At 47.0% G+C, this 23,949-nt stretch overlaps 1 protein-coding gene across 4 annotated transcripts in view; it reads left to right on the top strand.

The window, feature by feature from the left end:
* Positions 1-23,949, top strand: part of NECAB2 (N-terminal EF-hand calcium binding protein 2) — a 91,069-nt gene that overhangs the window by 55,445 nt on the left and 11,675 nt on the right. For 2 of the 4 annotated variants that reach the window (XM_032121578.1, XM_032121577.1), the window contains exons 4-5: positions 15,870-15,895; positions 18,587-18,684. In XM_032121578.1, coding sequence (XP_031977469.1) covers positions 15,870-15,895; positions 18,587-18,684 — 124 coding nt within the window. The remainder of the gene's footprint in view (positions 1-15,869; positions 15,896-18,586; positions 18,685-23,949) is intronic. The other 2 variants (XM_032121581.1, XM_032121579.1) reach the window with 1 other exon arrangement.

The raw sequence follows: 23,949 nt of genomic DNA, 5'->3' as shown, positions 1-23,949 counted from the left end.
CCCCAGGGTTTTATTACCAGGTATCTCCATGCAAGAACTATGCTGTAGATCCCATCATCACCAGGTAATTCATCTGGCAGCAGGAATGTGCAAAATGTGTCATGTGTTTCTCTTAGTGTTTTTTGGCAAAATTATATTCCTAAAGCTGCTGTTACTTAAAACCAACTAAGAAGTCGCATTTTTCTCTCTGTTTCTCACACGGTCTGCCCTCCTTCTCTCCTCCCAGCTGTAGCAGGACGCAAGAACAAGACATTGCTGGGTGGTTTTTCACCACTGGTTTTAGCTGTTATTTCAGGTGGTTTCAGCAGTGCTCCTTGGGGGGCTGCCTGAAGATTATTGGAGAGGTTATGTTACTATTAATACCAAGGCTACTGGAACAGCCCAAATAATCTGCAAAGTATGTTCATGTGATGTATGGACATACATAACTAAATAGATACTTCTTGTTTAGTGGCAGAAATGGGCTTTATAAAACATTGGGTTAATGGTTACCTGGGAAATCCAGTTATATTTGCAGAGTTATCTACACACTTTCTTACTTTTTCTAAAAAGATGTATCAATTTCAAAAGGTACAAGTCATTTCAGATGTAACCAAACAAGTTCTAGGGTCACAAATGAACAGATGAAACCCTTTAAAGGTGTTACTGTGATACTGGACAAAGCTTGCTTTGTCTGACTCACAGCTCTCATCTTCTGCCAGCTCCCTGGGCTGGCACTAACTCCCACTCTGCATCCCCTTGGAAGGAAGAAGCACCTCTGAGCCCTTGGGAAAGCACAGGGATGTCAGACTTGGCTGTTGACCGAACAAGTGTAGTCCTTGCAGAGGATTTTAAAAATTCTTTTTCTATCTCGTGCATTTTTCATAGCTGCAGAGGACAGCCCTTTGGGGAGAGATCTGCTCACTGGGGCAGGACTGCTCCAATGAGCTGTACAGGCCCATTCACAAGGAGACAAGGACACGGCTTTAGCATTCTGCTGCTCTGTCATTTGTTATCTCTTTGCTAGGCTTACAGCTATTCTTTTAATGGCTTTATTCTCCACCTCTCCCCGCTCTAAATGAGCTCTTCTCTCCAGTGGCAAACACTAGAAAAGGCTGGAGTGTGCATGTAGGATAATTAACAGAAGCTTCTCAGAAGCCTTTGCAGTTTCCCCAGACTGTCACTTTTGCCAGAGGATTGTGACAAAAGGAGAACTGAAGCCTCTTGAGTTCTCCAGCCTGTACTGCACCTGGCAGTGCCACCTCCCATCCTTCAAGGCACTGACCTGGGGCAGGAGGTGGTCCAGAGGGGTAATTGCAGGGGATGGAGGGGAAAACTGATCACCTGCCTTTGGGATGCTGAACAATATCCTTCTTGAGAATATGAAGCCACCTTCCTCCTCTGACCCCTCGGCTGCTCAGGTACCACAGGGAGCTGTACTATAAATCACAGTAATTTGGGGTCACTTCAGGGTGCAGAGATGCAGCAGGGTATGGTCAGGGTAGCTACCAACCCATTCAGTTCCCGAGCTGGGGGGACAAGTGCAGGGCCACCTCAGAAGCAGCTAATGATCCTAATGAGCTTCTCTGCCTGCACTAATTAGTCCCACAGTGGAGCAGAGTGTGTCGGGCCCAGAGCACTCTGCCAACACAGCTGTGCTGCTTCCAGCAGTGCATTCAGCTCCAGCACTTTGAGGGACCCACAATGCCAGTGAGGACAGGGTGGAAGCTTCGGACTGCCCCTGCTCTTACTGGCATCAGCAGGGTATTTGTGGGGCCAGAAGCTCTCAAAATGGGTCTTATAGTTTCCACAGATTAACTTTGATTCTCTGTTACTTTGAATGTGTCAATACCCAAAGGTGAAGATGAGTTTCTCAACACCCTCCTTCCAGCACACAGTCCTGCTCCAGATCTGAACACCTTCAGGGCCTTCTGGACAGCAGCCTGCTGTCCTTCTGCTCCAGTCCTTTTTTTCCTCTGGTGGAAAGGGTGTGTTACTGCTTTGTTTGGATGCCACAGTCCCTCCAGGCACTACTCTGAGGTGCTTTGCCTTCCTCCTACTCACCCCAGGTCTGGTGTCCTTTGGGTGAGAAGTCTCCATCTGAGAGGATCCCTGCACGTAGGGAGACTTCAGGAGCAGTGCTCTGCTGCCCTTGCTTTTCCCTGGGTTTCTGCAGTCCAGTCCTCTCAAATTTGATCAGAAAAGAACAATGATGATTATGACTGAATACTTTTTTCCTGATCCTCCCTCTCTCTCCCTCCCTAATCTTGGCTATTTGCATTGCAAACCTGATTCAGTGGCATGCTGGATTTGTCTGAAGCCTGCACTACAGAGATGGCTGTGCCCATTGAAACCAGCTTCACTTCTGAATATGGAATGTTCTCAATTAGCTCCCTGGGAAACAAACTACGGATGGTTTAATCAGCCAAGATCTTGATTAACTGATTCAAGAGACAGTTCTTGTCTCTTCTGAAAGGGGCAAAATGATTGCACAAAAATTACATGTCTTGCTCTAATTTCTGGCTCTCAAGAACATGGGCATTTGGTGGATTTTGTTTATGTGGAAGATGTTTTTGAGTCCCAGCTTACTCTTCTCTAGACATGTCATTTAAACTATACTTTGCTCTATTTTTCTTTTAAGTGAAGAAATACTTGGTGCCAAAGCTGGTGCTCAGCATCTGCAAGTAGATAGAGACACAAAACATCTCAGGCTCACCAAAGAAAAGGGGCTTTAAAAACAAATCACTCTGTGGGAAGGTCATTGTGAGAAACACAAAGCTGAAAAACTGCACAGAATCTTGTTTGAACTAACATTTGAGAACATTTTTCTATTTCTAATCCTATTTCCCAGGTGTTTTCCCAGGCAGGCTCTCTGCTGGGTCCCTGGGGAGAGCCTGTCTGGTAGTGAAGGAGATTGGCTCTGGGAGCAGCTGGCTGGTGTTTGCTGCAGAGTGCGAAGATTGGGGAGGGTTTATCTGCACAAATGGAGTGAAGAAATATCACATCAGAGACTTTTCTAGCTGGGAAAGGGGCTCAGCACCTTATTTTTTGGATTGTTCAGGGCCATTCTGCCTCACAGGTTTTCTGTTCTAGGGAATAGAAAGATACCAAGATCTTGTGTTAAAATCATAAAAGTGACTGAGATATTTAATTCTAACTAACCACTTGTGTTTGAGTCATATTTGAGGCATTCAAAGAGATTGTAGACTTTACTTTCAGCTCCAATCTTGCAAATTTATGGGGCTTTTTTTCTTGGTAAATATACTTAGGGCACCAGCACCAAGCAGCAGATATGTCCAGCTGTTCTTTGGTAGGCAGAGCAAGCTGTCTGCCTTGGGACTGGATTTGAGAGGAGGATTTTTAGATAATTTTTCAATGGCAGGAGAAAAGAATGAATGAGAAACAAAGATATAGGGGAAAATACAGCAATAGAATCCAGGGATTTCTTGCTTTACTATTCTTTTACTAGTTCCCTGCCAGTTGTATGTTACATATCCAAACCTGCACATTTGTTGCTCTAATTTCTTCCTTTCCTACATACAGTTTTGGCAGTAAACAAGATACCTGCAAAATCTAAAAGGAGAAGAAGGCTGATTTAATTTTACCTCATGCTCTCAATATCTCATTATTTGCTTCTGGCAATTAGCAACTCATTCAGCTGAGCTCTGAACAATCCCTGTCTCTTTTACTGTTCAATATTACAGATATTACAAATAGAAATTGGATTAGCCCAGGCTTCCATATCAAGTGGAAATAGGCAAAATGTTAAATATTCACTCATCAAAAGAGGCCATTTCTGACTGTTTCATACTGTTGACAGGTTGTGCATAAAAGCATAAGAGATCATCTCCTCCCTCCAAAAAGGAATATTTATTTGTTTTAGTGGTTTGCTCTGAAAACGGTGCTAAAAGAAATAATGAGAGCTTAAAAACATGGATAAATTACGTCTTTTGATGTAAAGGAGAAGGCCAACAAGTGGAGGGAAGTGTGTGAAAAAACATCTGAAGTGTAGCTTTGCTGCAAGCCAGAGGTATTTGTGCCACTATCGTGCCCCTGTGAAGGTGAAAACTCACAGCATCCCTTGGCTTTCTTGCGCGGGGAGGAGCAGGGCAGCAGCACCGCGGCACAGCGGGCTGAGGGGGTCAGTCAGACTGATGGAAATGGTTCATTTCTGGGTAACTCAGCCCTGCAGGCTCCAGCACGGAACCGCTCTGAAATCCAGGCAGTGATTTCCAGTCCGGGTTATGAATACTTGCACCCTTTCCACCTCTGTAACTCGCTCATCACGGCACTCGTGTGCCTGTCTTGCTCTTGTCCCTGCTGTGCTGGGCACCCACACACAGCACTGGCTCTGCGAGTGCCCCCAAGGTCCCTGCAGTGGCATTTGGTGGGGGGCGGCCTGAGCCCCCAGCCCTGCTCAGCATCCCAGCTGCGGGCAGAGGAGGCGCCGCACGGACCGGCAGCTGCCCGGGGCTCCGCATCCCGGCCGTGGCACGGCAGGATCGCTCCCTGTGTGCTGGGGCACGGCAGGATCGCTCCCTGTGTGCCGGGATACGGCAGGATCGCTCCCTGTGTGCCGGGATACGGCAGGATCGCTCCCTGTGTGCCGGGATACGGCAGGATCGCTCCCTGTGTGCCGGGATACGGCAGGATCGCTCCCTGTGTGCCGGGCACGGCAGGATCGCTCCCTGTGTGCCGGGCACGGCAGGATCGCTCCCTGTGTGCTGGGGCGCGGCAGGATCGCTCCCTGTGTGCCGGGATACGGCAGGATCGCTCCCTGTGTGCCGGGGTGCAGCAGGATCGCTCCCTGTGTGCCGGGGCACGGCAGGATCGCTCCCTGTGTGCCGGGCACGGCAGGATCGCTCCCTGTGTGCTGGGGCACGGCAGGATCGCTCCCTGTGTGCCGGGGTGCAGCAGGATCGCTCCCTGTGTGCCGGGATACGGCAGGATCGCTCCCTGTGTGCCGGGGTGCAGCAGGATCGCTCCCTGTGTGCCGGGCACGGCAGGATCGCTCCCTGTGTGCCGGGGCACGGCAGGATCGCTCCCTGTGTGCTGGGGCACGGCAGGATCGCTCCCTGTGTGCCGGGATACGGCAGGATCGCTCCCTGTGTGCCGGGGTGCAGCAGGATCGCTCCCTGTGTGCCGGGCACGGCAGGATCGCTCCCTGTGTGCTGGGGCACGGCAGGATCGCTCCCTGTGTGCCGGGGCACGGCAGGATCGCTCCCTGTGTGCTGGGGCACGGCAGGATCGCTCCCTGTGTGCCGGGGCACGGCAGGATCGCTCTCTGTGTGCCGGGCACGGCAGGATCGCTCCCTGTGTGCCGGGATACGGCAGGATCGCTCCCTGTGTGCCGGGGTGCAGCAGGATCGCTCCCTGTGTGCCGGGCACGGCAGGATCGCTCCCTGTGTGCTGGGGCACGGCAGGATCGCTCCCTGTGTGCCGGGGCACGGCAGGATCGCTCCCTGTGTGCTGGGGCACGGCAGGATCGCTCCCTGTGTGCCGGGGCACGGCAGGATCGCTCTCTGTGTGCCGGGCACGGCAGGATCGCTCCCTGTGTGCCGGGATACGGCAGGATCGCTCCCTGTGTGCTGGGGCACGGCAGGATCGCTCCCTGTGTGCCGGGGTGCAGCAGGATCGCTCCCTGTGTGCCGGGGTGCAGCAGGATCGCTCCTTGTGTGCCGGGGTGCAGCAGCCCTGCCCGAGTGCTCGCATCGCTCCGTAATGCTGCTGATTTTGTTGCTGCTTTTTTGCTGGCCAGGCTGGAAAAAACTCTCAGTAGTTCCCTGAGCAGTGGGTGGGAGCCCTTCCGGACAACTTTCTGCTCCTTTCGTTTTTAATGCACTTTACTGAGCACTCCACAACAGGAGGGCTACGCCGTGATTTTGTGAATGAGCATCACAGGCTGAAACCATTCTTTTCCTTCCTGATACAAGGGAACCCATGTTGCACAAAACCGAAATAGTTACTGCAACTATCCCTGTAAAAGAGTTTACGTTCACAGCAGTCCAAATGCACCGTAAACAGCTGGCATTTAAAAGTCTGTCTTGAGGCTGATCACTTTGAACAAGCCTGACAGCAAAATTGATGTGCCGTTAACTGCTGTATTTACTGCTCTTGAAATGCTTTTTGGGAGATGAAGAGCTGGGTTTACAAGCAAGCTGTGCTGCAGGATGCAGGCTGAAGACGCTGCATGGGACCAGGACGTCAAAATTAAGTAATCAGCTATCTCAATGCAACATGATGATAATATCCCAGAAAATCATGCTACATTTCCAAAATGGAGCTGGTGGGGACCCTGAGAGACCCTGAGAGCAAAGAAGTTGCCTGTGCTGCCTCTGTGCTGACCATGACGTGTCCAGCCCATCCTTCCAAGGACGACAGTCCCAGTTTTGCCTGGCGCTGTCAGGCGATGAAGATAATCAATACAGTAATCATCAATTTAATAAATTTGAAAGTGCCATCCCTCCTAGCATCCCTCCTACCTAAGTTACTTGCAGGCTGTAATTAAACCTGCCTTCTCTTTTCTTTGGTGCACTTGTGGGCAGAGTGATATTTTTCAAGAAAAAGTCATCCATAAAAAAAAAAAAAAAGGAGGGTTTCCATGTAATTTATTAGGAATTTGGCACATGCAGAGAGTTGAAAATGTTTCATACTGTACGAAATGTCTGTTTTACTGAAGGTGGTGACTGTGCTTAGAAACCATTGGATTAAGCTTAGTAAATTAGTGTGCTGCATTGATATATTTTTCAGGATATTAACTGTGCTGTTAGCAACAGGTTTTTTGTGTTATCATCTTGTTCAGAGTTTTTGTGAGCTTTTCAAGAGATTTTTCTTTGTGAGTGAGTGGTTAGAGGTTCTGGCCAACTGTGACAGCAAATCATGGAATGGTTTTACCAGGTACAGGGAATGATGCAAGAGGACATTGCCTTAATCCACCCAAAATTTTCTTCTTTGGGCAGAAACAACTCCACCAATCTTTGCCCTTAACATACAGATCCTGGATGGTCCCAACTGGATATGGAAGGGGGAAAATCCCTCCCCTTGCCCACAGTGGAGTTGCAGAAGGCTGTGGTGCCCCAGCCACGGGCAGTGAGGTGTGGGGTTTTGTGGAGGGCAGCAGTGGGACTGCTCTGCCTTGGGCTTCTCCTGCACTCCCCAGAGTCCAGGGATTTGGGTTCATGATCAGGCCTCTGTGGAAAATTGTCCCTTGATGCTGCATTTTGTACGTTATTTTCTAGAAGTCATAGGGCAGGAAGGGCAGAGCCTCATGGATGCTGAGCTTGGTTCATTGGTGGTACCCAAACCCCAGTTCTGGAGCTGTGTGGCAAAGCAGGAGGGTGTGGCACCGACTGGCAGCCTGAAGTGCCATATTGCAGTTCCTGATGAATGAACTAACAAATGTCTGGTACTTCACAGGTACCAGTTTATTGCTGCTGTCTTTTTTAAAAATGACATTTATTTCTCTTTTAACTAGCAAGAGCTTTGAGCATGCTTTTCAACAGCATCCAGACCACTGTTTCATTTTTATCCATATTCAGTCACTTTTCCTGCTGCCCTTGATGATTAGAGCCGTGTGTTTTGTTCTGTCAAACACTTCACCATATAGAAAATGTTGTTTTGGTTGTCTTGAAACTACTGATGAAAGAAAGCATCTGGTCTGTGTCAGGGAGGGTTTGAAGCTTGGGACTTTCTGAGAATGGTGGAGAGGCAGCCAGGGTCTTCACTGGGCTGTTTCCGACACCAACCTGTGGCTGTACAGAGGCAATTGGGTTACTTGGAGGCTTGGCTTACTGTGACCAGTGCTTCATAAGTGTCTGTGGCTGCAGAATGCATCAGTATGCCAAGGGAGTGAGGAGCTGAACCGGCCTTGAAATACAGCAGCAATCTTTGAAAATGTGAAACTAGCAAATAATGTGTTATGTTGTGATGGCCTTCATCTTTATGGTAAATATTGAGTCCCTGAAAGGAAATGGAAGCTGAGTTGTGCTGCAAAAAGCAGTGTCTAATCCACCCCACTCGCCCTGACAAAGTGCCCATTCTGGTTTTATCAGCTGCACAAGCAAAAGCAGGAATATTCCTGTGAGCACACCACAGGCACACCAAGCCCAGCGTGTGTGTATGGAGCAGGCACATGGTCCAGGTTCCGTGGGGTCAGCAGGGTCACCCCTGGGAGCCTCTGAGAGAACATGAGCTGTCATTGCAGAAGAGTTTCCCCATTTTTCAAAGCCAGGAAAACCCACACCAAAACCCTTTCCTTGAAGACTGTGATGAGTGTAAAACTGGGGTGGAAGTAAGGGGTTCTGCAAGAAGAAGTGGGGATGAATCCAAAAGAAGACCAGCACCTGAGATTTCACAGGATATTCTGCGTTGGAAGGGATCCACAGGGATTATTGAGTCCAGCTCCTCTGTGAATGGTCTCTTTGAGGATCAAACTCACAAGCTTGGTGTTATCAGCACCATGGTCTGACCAGCTGAGCTAATGAGGTCACAGTGGGCAGAGGCACCTTCAGCTGCTGCATCTACACTTGCCCTTGGATGGTTTGGGACTTCAGGGATTGTATTTAGCAAGTTCAGTAGCCTCCTCATGTCATTTTTATAACGTTTATTACTGCTACAAGATGAATGCAACTGTATTTGCAGGTCACTGGCTAGAGAACAGACATCTTCTCATCACATCCCTAATTACTGCTCGTGTGGAGTGCTATGGCAACTGCCTTTCTGCAGGGCATCTGTGCTCTGTATCACAGGCTTTTTTGGAGCAGATCCAGGCATTTTTGCCCCAAAGTGTGCCACCCATCTGGGAAGTTCAGCCTCATGACGTATCAATTAGGAGTCAGTGTTCAGTGCTAACCACCCTTCCCTCCCCCCCATCCTCCCCCTTTTCTTTTGCAATCAGATCTGGAGCAGGATTTGTAAAAGAGGCACCTTACTGTGGGTGTATGAAAGCACTTCTGAGCTAAACTCAGGCTCTGGCACGGTGGGAAGGATGCCAGTGGGCAGGTCTGCCTGTAAACCCTGCAGGTTGGGCTGTGCAGTGGCTGTAGGGTGCTGAGGCCCTTTGTTGAGGGGTGTGGCTGTCCCCAGGAGAGCCACCAGACACACTCAGGGATCTGCCATGAGGCTTCCATATCAAGGGGGAGGAGAAGGTAGTAAAGATCTTCTGCTGATCTCCCCCATCATAGCAGAAGATCACTGAAAAGAGCATCTTTGGTGATGCTGAAACCACAGATGTGGGTATCTGAGATGCTTTTTGTCTGGCTTGGGCAGGGGGAGCCCTGCCTGCCAGTGCTCAGCAGGGAACTGAGACCTCCTGGTTTCTCTCTGTGCTTCTACACGCAGAGCAATTCCACTGTGGGCTCCCTGTGTGACTCTGCAGAAGCTTCACAGGGTCTTGTTCTGTAGGGAGGGAACAGCCTTGAAGCAGGATGAACAAAGGACCGTGTTTTATCCTGAGCCTACCAGGTTTACTGTGCTTGTTTGTGTTGAAGGTCAGTTCAGTTTACCTTGAAAAATCAGTGTTTTCCATATTACTGGCTTTTAATGAAGGCTCTGCTGCCCTGGTGCTCCAGAGGAGAGCACTCGGTGCAGAGCTCGCAGCTCTGGGCACCAGCATTTCCAATGAACGTGGGCGTGTGGTTTGGAAAGTGGATCTGGGCAGCGTCTCAATTAATGAGAACCCAGATGGTTTATAAAGGCAAGAAGCTGCAGAGAAAGCCATGTGAAAATATTACTATTAAAATGTATTAAATACTGAAACATTACTATCCAGTGGACCTGAATGAAGGTGTGCTGTGCAGCCCCAGTGCTGCTCACCTTCTGTCTTGCTGAGCAGAGAGCCACGCTCGTCACACAGTGTGGAAAGAAGCAAAACTGTCCCTGTCTTGGTCCTCATCTGCCTAAATCCCAAGGAAAGATGTGCAACGAGCAGGAAGGAACCCAGCCCCAGGTTTAGGTGAGCAGAATATCCTTGGGGGACACTAGACTTCAGCCTTCAAATGGTGAGTGAAAATCCTGTTTTATAGCAAGGGCAAGTAGGAGGAAAGAGACCATCTCTCAAAGTATGCAGAATGTGTTATAAACCCCAAACCTGCACCACAGGTGATGAGACTGTAATCAAAGTTTATATGTGAAAACTTCATACAAAATCCTCCTTCTGCTTCTCTGTATTTCTGGGCAATTCTTTGTCCCTATTTTTTTTCCTCTGTGCTATCAGGGCTTTAGAAAAAAACATGTTTTGTTGCTGGGCTTTCAGAGGCCCTTACTGTGCTCACCAGGTGCTCAGTGATGGAGCATATGCTAAGGGAAAATAAAGTTGTTAGTTTTGCTTTAGAGAAGGCAGCATTTTTCTCCCCTGCAGGAGCCCCCATGGGAGCTGTTCTCCACAGGTGTTATCATCTAAATCATTGTGCTTCAGTGCTGGAAGTGTCCTGGTTAGGTGGTGATCCATGTGCACTCTGCAAAACTTTTCCTCTTTCATATAATGTGGATTTTGGGAGAAACCTCTGGAGTAAATGATAACCCCTGTGCCATCTCTTGCCTCATGGCTCTCCTCCATCCACTCTGGGAGTTCAAACATGTGGTACTTTCTGCCGTGCTGGAAAAAGAAAATACCTGCTGGGTTATTTCAGGCTCACTGCTCACTCTATTTATTGCTGTACTGAATACAGAGCAGGGCAATAGTGCCTGCACCAGCATGTGCACCTTAGAATTATTCCTGCTGAAGCACACCACAAATTTATGTCATGCAAGAAACAGGGACATTTGGCAGCAGAAAAAGACCATCCTTAAAGTAAAGCCAGGTAGGCAGCAGAACCCCAACTGCCCGTTTGCCACAGCTAAAGCAATTAAAGGCAAACCTGATACATGTTCTGAATCCTTCTCTGCCTGTGTCTTTCAAAGCTGCAGGTGGCTGGATGTCCTTCTGGTTGTGGACAGCCTTGGCATATGGTTTCTGCTGTTTCTTTGCAATGTGGCACACCAGACTTTGGAAGTCCTTTTTTAAGTCATACCATAAGAGTGGTTTGAGGTTTTTTTTAAGCAAGCAGATGGGTAAAGGGGAGGTACTTGGATTGGTCTTGGGAAGGATTTACCAGGATTCACCAGAAGATACAAGATGGGCTTGGAAAGTGGTTTAATTCTTTAGAATTAAAGTTATTCAGCTCCTGGCTGGCATCCAGTATTTGGTATTTCTCATGCTCTGCCTGGAATAATTTCTCTCTCTGTGGGGCTTGTGTAAAAAATATTTCATTGAGTCAGAAACTAATGATCAGAAGTGACCATCTGTGACCCCTTAGTAGGCATCTGGATGCATATTTGCCACTTCTGAGGTGTTGAGATACCACAGCGCTGTTGCTGAAGCCTTTTCATCAGATACAATAATATTTTCCATCTGCACTTGTTGTTTTTTAGTCTTTCCTAAATGAAAATGAGTTCTGCAGGTGGCTAATGCTAGAGGATAATTTGTTTCCGTGCTCGTTTGAAGCCTTGTGGCAAACCCAAAGCTGCAAATAAAAGATGGAAATAAAAGTAGAACGTGATTTCAGGAAGGAACCATCCATTTTCTGTGCTGGTGAAGTGACTAAGCTGTGTGGCTGCTGATGCAAACCTTTCATCTGCCCAAGGAAAAGGGTTGTTATCTTCAGCTGAAGTTGATCGGGCACCGAGCAGCATTTGAGCAGCACATCCAGGCAGATATTTGCATGAGAAACATGAAGATGAGACTTTGATGTATTTGCAACTTCTGAATTCCCATTATGTTTTTGATTGTACTGCCTGTTGGGAGTGACTGGGACACCTTTCCTTTGGCTGAGCTGAAACCCAGGAAGGGAATTTCATGCCCCGCTCCTCCACATTATCTTTTTCAGTCTGAGATAACTTTTTCTCTCCTCTCTTTATTCGAAGTCTGGAAAAATATGTTAATGACAGCACATCAGAGACCATCAGCCTTAGGGAGGCAGGGAGATGCTGGGAAAGAGAGGGAGAGAGGCTGGATTGCAGACTCCTGGCTGTGTTTGTTGGAAGGAACCTCTGCAGGTCAGCAGCAGCACTGGACCAGGACATCCCTGACTTTGCCGTGCTGAGACCTCCTGGGATGTTCTCTGGGTAACCCCCTCCTGTGCTGTGCTCCCCTGGGCTTGCTTATTAAGAGCTAATCCAAATAATCATCATGGGCAATTTCCAGAAATATTTCATTTTCCTGGTGGAAAACACTGATTTGCTTTAGCAAAGTGTTAGGCTGGATCTGGATCGATTAGTTGGATGTTCTGACCCAAGACCTGGATGTTGCGTGGTACCATCACCCACCCAGAGGTCTGGCTGCTGGGATGCTCAGCTTGAGGCCATAATCCTTGGGCTGTTGGACACCTGCTGGACACAGGTCCTCTGCCTGAAGGTGCTGCTTCCTGGGATAAAGTCTCAAAGATGGCATCATGTTTCAAGAAAGGTGGGTACAGGAATAAAAAAGATTTACAAACTGATGGAAAAGCAGCAGAGTCAGTACAGGACAGCTCTGTTAAAAGCCTGTCCACAGACAATCTGCAACCAGGGACATGGCAAGGGAAAGATGTGACTTCCCAGGGGTCCTCGTTAGCTCTAGTGCTCATCAAACCACAGTTTAACTCTGGGTGGGGCTTTGTGGGGAGAAATGTATTTCTTTCTGGAGTATGCAGGAGGCACAGCCATTACTCTGGGCAGCCTCTTGCTCCTACGAGTCATGCATCAGTAATTACTCCCTGGGCAAGTTCACTTAATTAATCCCACTGAGGGGATGCTCTCGCAGCATGGTCATTGCTCTTTAAACTCCTGCTTACACAGGAGGAGTATCATGCTTAGAGGTCTTTTCTTTTTCTTTGAAATAGTTGGATATGAATCAGGAGAGAAAACTATTTCCCCATTGCCAATATGTTTATCTGGTCAAATGATCCCAGTGTATTTAAATGGAGGGAGTGGTGAGCAATAAACAGTCCTTTTTTGTGGCCAAAGTAGTTCATGGCTTGGGCTCTGCCTTTTCAGAAGGTGATCTAGGTTGAAATCTGAGCTCTTGTGTTTGCCTCCTACTTCTGTTGGAGCAATTAGGTCCCAAATGGCAAATGGAGGATCTCCAAAGTATATCTTTGCCTTGGAAGGTAACCTCAAAGGGTGCACATCCCCAGCAAGACTGGGGATGCAGGGTTGTGCTGCTCCATGCTAGAGCCTCATTGGTTGGCAAATAGAGAAAAGGCCTGGATTTTCAAAAAGACTTGGATTTTCTTGATTTTTTTTTTCTCCTTTGAAAGGAAGACTTTTGTTTTGGAATGAGATCAGATAGATATGGTCTCTACTTTGCAGAAAAAATTGTACGACAGAAAGCTTTAATAATTCTTTCATTTCTACTTAAACTTCATTACATTCTGCTTAGTTAGTTGGGTTACGGCTTCAATAAGCTCCTGAATTAGTCATATTATTGATGCAACAAAAAAAATCAAAAGCTAATTCACAGCCAAGTGTTCTGGTACTTGAAAGGCTTCTTTCATTTTTTTCCTGGAAACATGAGAACAACTTGTGATTTTTCTTTTTAACTTATTGTTGTAAACAGGAATGTTGAATGAAAAAAAATTGGTAACTAATGCTCACCTAAATATTATTCTGCTGAAGGGTTTTGTGATATGTGATTGCTCCAAAAATACCCTCTGAACGGCAGCTCTGGGATGAAGGGTTGGGGATGATAAGGGAGCTCGTCAGGAGCCAGAACCTCCCATTTCACAAGGCCTGAACCCCAGTTCCTGAATATCTGCATAATAAAAATCCCTACTGGCATAACCCATGGTGGGGGCTAGATACTGAAGCATTAAACCACCAGATCAGCTTGTAAATTGTTTTGTAGCCAGGTGTTGCACATGGCTTGTGCTGTGCAGCTCCCAAGCTGGGCCAGAAACCCCCCTGTAACAGCAGTGGGGATGTGGCTCTGTGTCAGCGATGTTCCCAGCAGGCAAACTCCTGGGGGATGGAAGCAGCCTGCTCAAGTACCCATTGATTTCTCCTTACAGTTTTTCATCTGAACATTATCATATTTCTTATTAAGTCAGCTTGTGGCTTCAGTAATTTCTTTCATTAGGCTTATTCTGAAGGCAAGATGACTTAAAATTAAAAGCAACTTCTCAGCCGAGTTAACATTCAAGCACAATTAAGTTAAATCATACACTGGCAAGATGTGAGGAAATAAAAGACCAATTTTGGCAGCAGCAGATCAATTACTACAATGCAGAATCACAGGGAATACAATAATAGGTTGGTTTTTTTCTCAGTAACATGCCCTAGCTGCAAACCCATAACCACGTCAGTAGGTGTTTATAAACAATAACTGTCTTCTGAAAGATATTATTGAAACACTTCGTGGGTGATGCTGATGTAAAAGCTACTCTTACGCACGTGACTGAAAGCAGCATTTGACTTCCCAGGCTGTGTGCTGAGAGAGCTTTGGTGAACAACCAGCTGTGGTCCTGAGGCTGTGCCAGCGCTGGAAATGCATCTGCTGGGGGTCTCACCTGAATTCCTCTGCTGCTGCATTGCTGAAGCTCCGTGCTGGCAGTCACTTGCTGCCAAAGTGCTGTGCTCTGCCAAAGCTCCTGGGATCAGGAGTGACTCTGTTGCACAGTGTTTTGTATCTGTGTATTCAGTGGATTTGGCCATGAGAACACCTAGTCAGGGAAGCTGAGCCCACAGCATTCCCAGAGGCTTTTGTAGGACTCAGGGAAGTAATTCCAGGGTTTGAGGAAGATGATAAGTCTCCAAGAGAATGAAGATAAAGTAGTGCAAAAGCTCATTTTGCAGAGAGAGGCGTGTGCTGCCCACCCTGCCACAGCAGCCACCCCTGCAGGTGTGTCCTGCACCACCAGTGTCCTGCACTCGAGACAAGAGGTGACTTCTTTACACCATGACAGGCATCACTTACCCAAAAGGGGGTGTGATTCAGCACCTCGTGCTTTTTCAGCAGGACACAGGACAGGTGGCACACTTCTGTCAGACAGCACCTCACGAGCTCGAGACATTTGTGTTTGCCTTGATTTGGACATCAAGGCAGGGCTGCAGGGGGATGCTGTCAGTGAAACCCCTAATCGACTTATGCTGGCAGGTTAGACAGAGCAGGGATGAGTTTAGTTAAAGATATAAAGATATTTATATTCCAGGATATAAGTGGATTGATAAAATATAATTCTATTAAGAGATTGTTCCAGTCCTTGAATGGCACTAATGATTGTGTGGGAATAGGAGGCACAGAGAGATTAGCAGCAATCTTTATTTCCCAAGCAGGTTGTCTGTTGAGATGTTGTTATGTAAACTAAGTGTTCATGTGTTAAGAAGTAATCATGCAATTTTGTCTGGAGAGAGTCCCAGGCAAGAGCTGCTTCGTAAGGACAGAATTAGGAGAATTGGTCCATCAAGAAAAGTACATTTTGCAAATTTTTATTCTGAGTAAATGGGAACAAACACATTCCTGTGCCATATCGAGTGCCTCACCAGGGTGTTGCCAGGCTGGATGTTTGTAAGGAAGTCAGAGGAGTTGATGTGCCAGGTGTGCTGGGTCTTCCTTGGACAAAGGTCTCCCTGTGGTGGGGGATGTACAAGTACCCATTTTCCCCTCAGGCAATAGCCAAAATAACTTGTGAACCTATTCCAGCTGCACAGATGCTGAAGTTGCTCTGAGTGGCACAAACCCTTCTCTTCTCCACAGGCTGTCCCCACTGGTGGCTGGGGGATGCTGAGGGGGTGGGGGATGTTGCAGGAGGGCATCTGGAGTTAAGCCCGTGGGAATTCTACCTGTAGCCTTCATCTGTCCTGTACATTAAAATTGTCTTTCTCTCTCTCTCTTTTTTTTCTGCTTCCTCCCCTGCCTCCTTCTCCCCCTCTTCCAGCAATGTGGACACCAAGGAGCTGTGTGGTGAGTGCAGTCCCTCTTTTTGGGCAAAAGCAATCACTGTGTGCACGAGGGCCTTCGAAGGGTGTGTGAAACCCAGTACAGAGCTTGCAGTGCTGTGGCAGCTGTGGAGCTGGGGGATCTCAGCCCTGCTGCTGCTCTGCCCCTTTTTCCACAGGAAAATTGGCAAAACATTTTTCATTTTCTTGCAGCACAAATGGGATCAGAGCTAAGTGAAGCACATGGATCCCGTTCAATAACAAGCGGGAGTTTAATTTCTGGAGATGTCATGGCTTCCAGCTTCGCTCTGAAGTTCAAAAAACCCATCTCCCTCTGCAATACCTGTAACATGTTTCTCCCTAGGCCAGTCTTCATGTTTCCCAGCAGGCTGCCTGAGGGGTGCAATACCTCTGCTGTACCTCCCACAGCTTGCCAAAATTAAAGGCTGAACAGAAAATCTGTGATAATATTTTGTCCCACACCTTGACCAGAAAGAGAATATTTCCTGCTGGGATTTCTGAAGGGCTTTGCCTCACTAGGAGGTGACTCAAGCTGCTCACTCAGGTGTATTTTGCTATGGATGCTTGTTATTTGGAAATGTTTCCTTCACCCCAGCTTTTTGGGAGGAAATAGGGAGAGAGGCATGTGGCCTTGCAGAGAGCTCATCCACCTCTTCTCCTCCCCTCCTGTGCCAGGATGCAGAACATATAAAATCACCTCAGCAGGTCTTCACCATTTACCTTCATCACTTTGCCACTAATTATAGCCTTTGGAAGTCTGTCTGGGAGTGGGTTGTGCAGACAGAGATGGGGTTACTGGGTGCCTGTGCCAGCACCAGGCAGTTACTCCTCATTCCTGATCCTTTAAAGACCTCTCTGTCCATAGGTGTGTCTGCACCAGGACATTGTCCAGGGTTTCTCTCTGCTGGTGTACTCAACCCCTGCCCACACCATTTTGAGCATCCAAGCTGGCAGCAAAAGCAGCAACATTTCCCCTTTCCACTGATTATTCCTGCTTGTCCTTGTTTGGGTATGCAAGAAACGAAGATTTCCATAAAATCCTTTTGGTCTGCTGATGATATGATGGGCTTGTTCCCGTCACTCCATTCTTATTGCACTGGGTCTCCTTGCCAGCTGACCCAAGAAATCAAACCCCCACAGCTTGCACCATCAACTTTGCCAGGAAATCCAGCGGTACCAATGGCATTGTTTGACCCCAACTGGCTTTCTCCATCACTCTGATAAAATCAGAAAATTATGTGGCTGTCACCCAGCGTGATCCCATCTCGCTGCCTCTCCCAGGGGTGAAGCTGCCAGGACAGAGGGATGATAAACCATCACCTCCTGTGGAAAGCTGGGGGAAGCCAGAGAAAGGATCAATCAGCACAAGTTCCTGCCTAGATCTGTTATCTGCTGAATACCTGCCCTTGCCTGTGATTTATTTGCTTGCTTCTCTTCTAAGTATTAAACATAAACTCCCAGTTTGTCTAAATGGGAGCTGTGGTGTCTTTCTTGAAATGAGTTGTGTATTATAAGATGTTGAGAGTATCTTAAAAGGCATTTCTTGAGCCCTGCAGCTTTGCACGAATGAATAACACTAAAGCAGCAGAGCTGAATACTTTGTTAAAGTCAACTCTGTTCTCCTCCCATGTGCCCCTTGGTCAGTGTCAAGGGCTGTGCTGTGCCCACAACAGCTCATTTCTCCTGAGATGGATGGGTCCAGCTTGTTGTTTCAGGACTTAGAAAATGTCTTTACCTTTCAGCCCTGCTCGATTTTTCTTTCCCAGGTAGGAAGGAAAACACAAACAAACACGCTGCAATGAGAATAAGCTGTTTGGCTTATCGTGGAACAGCTGCTGTCAGACACGCTGTGACATTCTGGTTTCTGCCAAAATCTTCTTCCCTTTGGATATGTTCTCAGACTGTAAATAGCTATAGGCACTTCTAATTAAGCCAAGAAAACCTAATTAGTGGGGTTGTTTCCTGAAGTCTCTGCACTCCACAGAGATGTCACCTCAGTGTGAAGCTCCATGTCCTAGTGCTGAGGAATGGCCCCGGCAGCTTTTAAGGAGCAGCTTTTTGCTGTGCTCTGTGTCAATCACCAGAAACAGGGGAAGGATAAGGATGGCACAGAGAAAGTGTGGCTCCTTCTCTGTGGAGAACACATGATTTCGGGCCCAGCTTGCAGCTCTGTTCTCTTCCTTTCAAGGCATATTTTACTCCCAGAAGCCTATTCAACCTGTGATGGTGGGTTGAGGTGCAAATGTGATAGGAATGTAGGGAACGATGTAAGGCCAGTCTCAGCTCATATGAATTGGGGTGAACCGGGGAAGTATTTGGATGCTTTGAGTGGCAAAGAATGTCAAGGGGGATTTCTTCTGAGACTTCTCCCTCCGTGCCAGCAGTAGGAGGGAGAGAGACCATATAAAATCAAATGCAGAAGTAGGTGTAGAAATAAAGACCCTGATGAATTCTTTTCAGTGGGAATTACTGGGTCTTACATCTCCTTTTTGCAATGGTCCCAAACTTCATGGGAATCACACCACTTCCCATCCCTTCAGGACAAATTGTGACTTTGACTGAAGATAAAGAGTATAAAAATATACCTGGAACCATCCTCTCAGGTTTATCTTACCACCAATAGTAAATCTTGCTGTGCTGTGTGGCCTCAAGTTACATTAACATGTTCCCATCATGTTTCTCTTGGTTTTCCCAGACTATTTTGCTGACCATATGGGAGACTATGAAGATGTTTTGGCCTCCCTGGAGATGCTGAACCTCTCCATCCTGAAGGCCATGGACTACACCAAACGGGTGAGTTCTCCTTCCTGCACCTCGAGTTTCACAGGCACAGAGTGAGCACTGTAAATGTCGCATTAAAGAGCACATAAATCTGAAAGGTCCTCATCCTCTTCAGCAGTGCTGTGTGCTCCTGCTCTGCAGACAACGTGGCCTCTTGGTCTCTGGGGTGGGATTTTGAATGCATGAGTTGCTGTTAGCATCACTGACAGGGCTTTTAGAAACTTTACATGATAGAGCTGCCTTTAAATCCAGCTTCCATCTTGGAAGGCATCCTGCTTTCCAAATACAGTTGCTCATGTATGAAGCTGCTGTATTAGAAACTAGAGGGCTGTGTGTTTGAAGGACCACAGAAGAATCATGCAAGCACCAAAACCAAGATATAATGCCCTGTTTTACAAGTGCAAAGTAGCCCTAAGTCTTTAAAAAATCCATCATGTATATTAATGATACTGGACTATTATAGACACTGACAGTGATCAAGAAGCATATTGAAGTTCATTTATGAATACCTAGAAAATCTGAGCTGATGTACCATATAAACATCCCTGCAGAGAGGTGCACCGCTCATTTGTTGTCTTACCAGGATGAGAGAAGTGTTCATAGAGGTTTAGTTCCTTTGAAATAATTTTCCTGTCTTTCCATACCACTTAATAGTGCAACTGGGCTGTATCAATGATATTTATTGCCTCAGGACAATCAATCCCTTCTCCCACTTCCACCTTCAACCGCATTTGCATTGTTCTTTTGTGCCACGATGAATAGAAAGCATTTTTCCTCTTCACTGGTGAGCAGTAAGGTGGTATGCTGAGGACCAAGCCAAGGAGAAAGGAGTTGTAAGGACTTCCCAATCCAACTACAGCCCTCCTGCAAGCAATCCAGATTGAAATCTCCCTTCCATTTATCTTTGAAGCTAAAGGAGAAACTCAAATTACTCCACATTAAAGAAGTGACAATGATAAGAAGTTTTAGGAGTTAGAATGGGAAATGGCAAATTTCTCTCCCCTCTTGCTGCTGAGTAAAGAGCCTTATTTCCTTGCTTAATTGAAATCCATCCCTTTTGATGTTTGTGAGGAAGGCAATATGGAAAGTGAAGGCACATATTTAAGATGTTGATGTCTTGCCATAATAAATTAAAGACAAAAGTCTTTGGCCAAGCACTGATCTGTCTGAAGTGTTAGTGATTTTTTTATCAACATTATGAAAGACAAGAGTAATAGTTCATTTTTTACAATTAAGTTTCTGTGTCTGTTCATGTCTCATTTATATTCATTATTAGCAGTTTTCATGACCATCAGGTTTGCCAACTACGTATTTCAAATAAATGTTAACATGCCAATAGAGGTCTTAGTAATTCATTCCAGCTTGCTGTTCATGATGCCTTCCACCACTGCTTTTTCATGTGATGTGAATATAAATGACTAACTCTTCCTAATATTTTGCAAGAGGAAGATGGTCTATTCCCTGCTTATAAATTAGGCATCTGAGCATTTGGGTATTACCTTGCATGAGACATCTGCAGCAGAAGTAGGGCGGTTATTCATAATCCCAGTCCACTCCTAAGAAGAACACCTTTCTCCCTCCTTGATTCAGCAAATTGTGGCAGGATTCATCTGCCTTAATTGCAACAGGTCAAGGTCATTTACCTAAACCTGAGCTGGTCACTTCCATCATGATTTTGTGGAGAGAAACAAGGAGATCTGGAGCACTGAAGGCACCTTCCTCCCGTGACACTGAAGGATCACAACACTTCATCTCAAATGCAGACATTTCCCAAGCCAGTCGAGGGAATGCTGCCCCAGCATCCTCCCATCCCCTCATTTTATCAGCCTGTGGGGTGCACTGCTCTTCCCTGCCTGGCAGATTTTTGGCAAGGGAGCAAGCAGAGCAAGACTCCATCACAGAGAGGAGCTGGCAAAGAAGTATTTAATGAAAAGCACTGTTCCCTGCTGTGATTTTGTGAACAAAGTGGTACAAACCTCATCAATGAATTATTCAAAGGCAGGCACTTTGTTCAGGTAAAGAAGCAGGGGAAAATAAAACCCAACAGAGAACAAGCTGTTGTGAGTGGTAGAGAAACTCGTCTCCAGTGTCCAAACAGGATACATTTGGTTTGGAAGGAACTTAAAGCTCATCAAGTTCCACCACTTTGCCATGGGCAGGGACACCTTCCAGTAGACGAGTGGAGCTCAAAGCCCCACCCAGCCTGGCCTTGGACACCTTCAGGCATGGTGCAGTCTCCTTCCACCCCATCTCCTCCCTATGTGATGCTGTAATCAAGGGTCCCATGCTGATGGGGTAGCAGGATGTTTAAAAGATTTATACATTTAATATATGTTTTTATAAACACTGGAAGAGATGAAGGATGGCCAAAGCAGCAGGTTTTGGTAGAGTCAAGCGTGGTTTTGTGCCCCCTGATGCTCGAGCCTGTTGCTGTCCCTACACCTTTTCTTGTGGCCAGACCCTGCAAAGGGCTGGGTGATGATGCTGAGCATTGTGACTTGTGAGCAAACTGTTTTGTTTGTGAGATGCTCCTGCTTCTCCATAATAAAATACACATTTCCTAAGCTGGAGAACACTATTGATCATTTAGGAGAGCTCCTATTTCCTCCCTTTCAAACAATGTATTGGGGCAAATGATAAATGAAGCCCAACCTTCTTCTGTGCTGTCTTTCTGAGAAGAAGTGCCAGCTTATGAGAGGGCATGGAGAACCATGGTATTTAATTGCTGTTTATATTTCTCACCTTTAAAGACAACTTATTATTTCTTGCTCATAAAAAGAGAAAGCAGCAATTATCTCATGCTGGAAGAGCTCCTAAAGTATCAGCAGTAATTAGATTCGGTAGTGGAAGGTCTCACACAGCAAAACAAAATCTGTCATTGTAATTATTTTCCAATACAGTGATGTCCGTGCTGCGTTGAAATGACTGCCAGTGACAATTGGAAATGCAAAGTTAAATTGGAGAGAAAGGAAATGAACTTTTGGGTTCTAAATAAAGCTGACAGCAGGAGATGTTCTTATATAATTGTCTTTTACTGTTGTATAGTGCAGTCAGCAAATATCAAAACCAACATGACTGGGAAGGACGTGGTTTGTGTCCAGTGTTGGAGGGCATGTGTGGTATGGTGGGAGCTGGGAGAGCAAAGCCAGGTTGGTTGCTGTCCCTCCCCTTCCCCCTGACTCCCCTGCCTTAGGGGACAGTGTGGGACAGTGCCCACCCAAAGCTTCCACCATCCCTGCCAGCCTCCAGGGTGATAGGGAAAGTGCCCGGGGGTGGCAGATGTGGTGTTTACCACTGCACATCCTCACCCAGACCCCCCTGGAAATGTGACTTAGCTTGGTAAAAAAACAGTGTGCGTTTTGGAGCCTGAGAGGTCCAATTATCCTTGTTCCTGTCAGGTCCAGCTTCCACTGCCAGCTGCACTGGGATTGCTCCTGCTCCCATCTTCTGCCAATTAAGCATTTTGCAGGACTGACCATGCAAGCATCAGCAAGGCTGACCTTAACTGGTGAGGCAAACTTTAAAAGCAAGCTGCAAAGAAATCCAAAAAATGCTGAGTGATGAACATCTTCAAGGATGAAGCAGCTCAGATTTAAAGTCAAATCATTCCTTCCTGGGGATGCTCCTGTTGGGCAGCAGACAGGTCCAAGAAGCACTGGTGGCTGACCTCGGGGCATTCCCTGTCCCAGATGGAAGGTGGGTGCTTGGAAAGCAAGATTACCCAAAATTGGAGCTGAAATTGCAACCCTCCTGCACATGCCAGAATGAGACTGGCTTCAGGGAAGAGTAGGGTACAGCAGGAAGGATTTATGGAGCAGGCCTGAGCATCTGAGTGTGGCCCTGGACCAGCCTCTGCTTGGGGTTCAGCATCATCTTTGGTCCTGGAGAGAGAGCAAAGAGTTTTACTCCTCGCTTGCTTGCTGCCAGCTCCACTGGCAGTTATCTCATTTAATGGACCTGGAGAGGAAATATGACCAAGTGGTGACACAACACACCCCCTGAGAGCCTTTTCCTGTCAGGGTGACAAACACCACGAGTCTTATGGGCTGGCACTGTACTCAAAGCAGCTGCAAATGTATTTTCCCCTGAGAATCATTATTTAGATGAGAGAATATGTAAATCATAAAGGGAAAACTGAGTGCACTGACCTTCAATACCAGCTGCTGCTACTGCTCCATCAGCAGCAGTAGGGAGCTCAGAGGTATCTACACACAGGTGAATAGGTTTGCATATTATTCGTGAGTTAAATTGTTCCTGCATCAATCCACCCTTCTTGTCTCTGCTTTGTGAGATGTAATGGCAGTGAACAGGAGATGCTGAGTTCCTGGGGCTTGGTGGAGGTGCTGCAGCAGATGTACTCTCCCTGCTGCTGGTGCCAGGCTGGCCGTGGGTCTCCCCCAGTTTTCAGCCCCCAGCAGCAAACTGCAAACTGTGCTTGTTTGAGCAGCTCAGTTACAGCCCCAGAGCAAGAACCATCTGCCAGCAGTCTTGGATGCTAAAAATGGTGGATGATATTTTTTGTTTTATAGCACAGCCAAGATCAGCAATTTAGAGTGCTCTTATTTGCATTCTTACCTGCCAAACTAAAGCTTGCCAAAAGTGATATTGCTCTTTTTTGCATGATGACACCTCGAGATAAAATAGTCAGTAGAACTAATACTCAAAAAGAACCTTTTCCTCCCATCCTCCAGCTAATCCTTTATCTCAGCCTTTCATTTAACCTGAGCAGGTTTTCTCCTGCTCTGCTGAATGAACGTGGTGCTCATACTGAGGGTGTCAGGTTCCTGGGGCAGGGCTGTGCCGTGTCGGGTGACAGACCCGTGGCAGGGTGGAACAGCAGCACAGTGGTGGCTGTTCTGGGTTGTACCCAGCCCAAGCAATGTGAGCTGCTCATGGCTTCTCACAGATCTCATGTTCTGGCCTTGGCTCGTGGTGGTTACATGAACAACAGCTGAAGACTTCTAGTTTGGGTTTGAGGTCTGGGGGGTACCACTCCATTGCAGCACATCAGTTGTTCCATATTCCCTCCTGGGTGATTCATATTCTATCCCACGCCAGTGTCTCCTTTGGAAAAACACTGCTCTCTCTTCCTTGCTGCTGAACACGGGAACAGCTTGTCTCCTGGTGCTTTGTACCTGCCTGAACCCCAGGAGATCCTGCACAACTTGTCATGTTCCCCCTTGGAAGCATTTGGCTCTTCTTTAGGGGTCAGGTTGTTTGCTCAAATGACCAGTTTGCCTTTTCTGGGGGGCTCAGAGCATCATCCATCCTCACCTT

This window comes from Corvus moneduloides, chromosome 12 (genome assembly GCF_009650955.1).
Source record: "Corvus moneduloides isolate bCorMon1 chromosome 12, bCorMon1.pri, whole genome shotgun sequence".
Lineage (NCBI taxonomy): Eukaryota > Metazoa > Chordata > Aves > Passeriformes > Corvidae > Corvus > Corvus moneduloides.
This window is presented reverse-complemented; position numbering and strand designations above follow the sequence as displayed.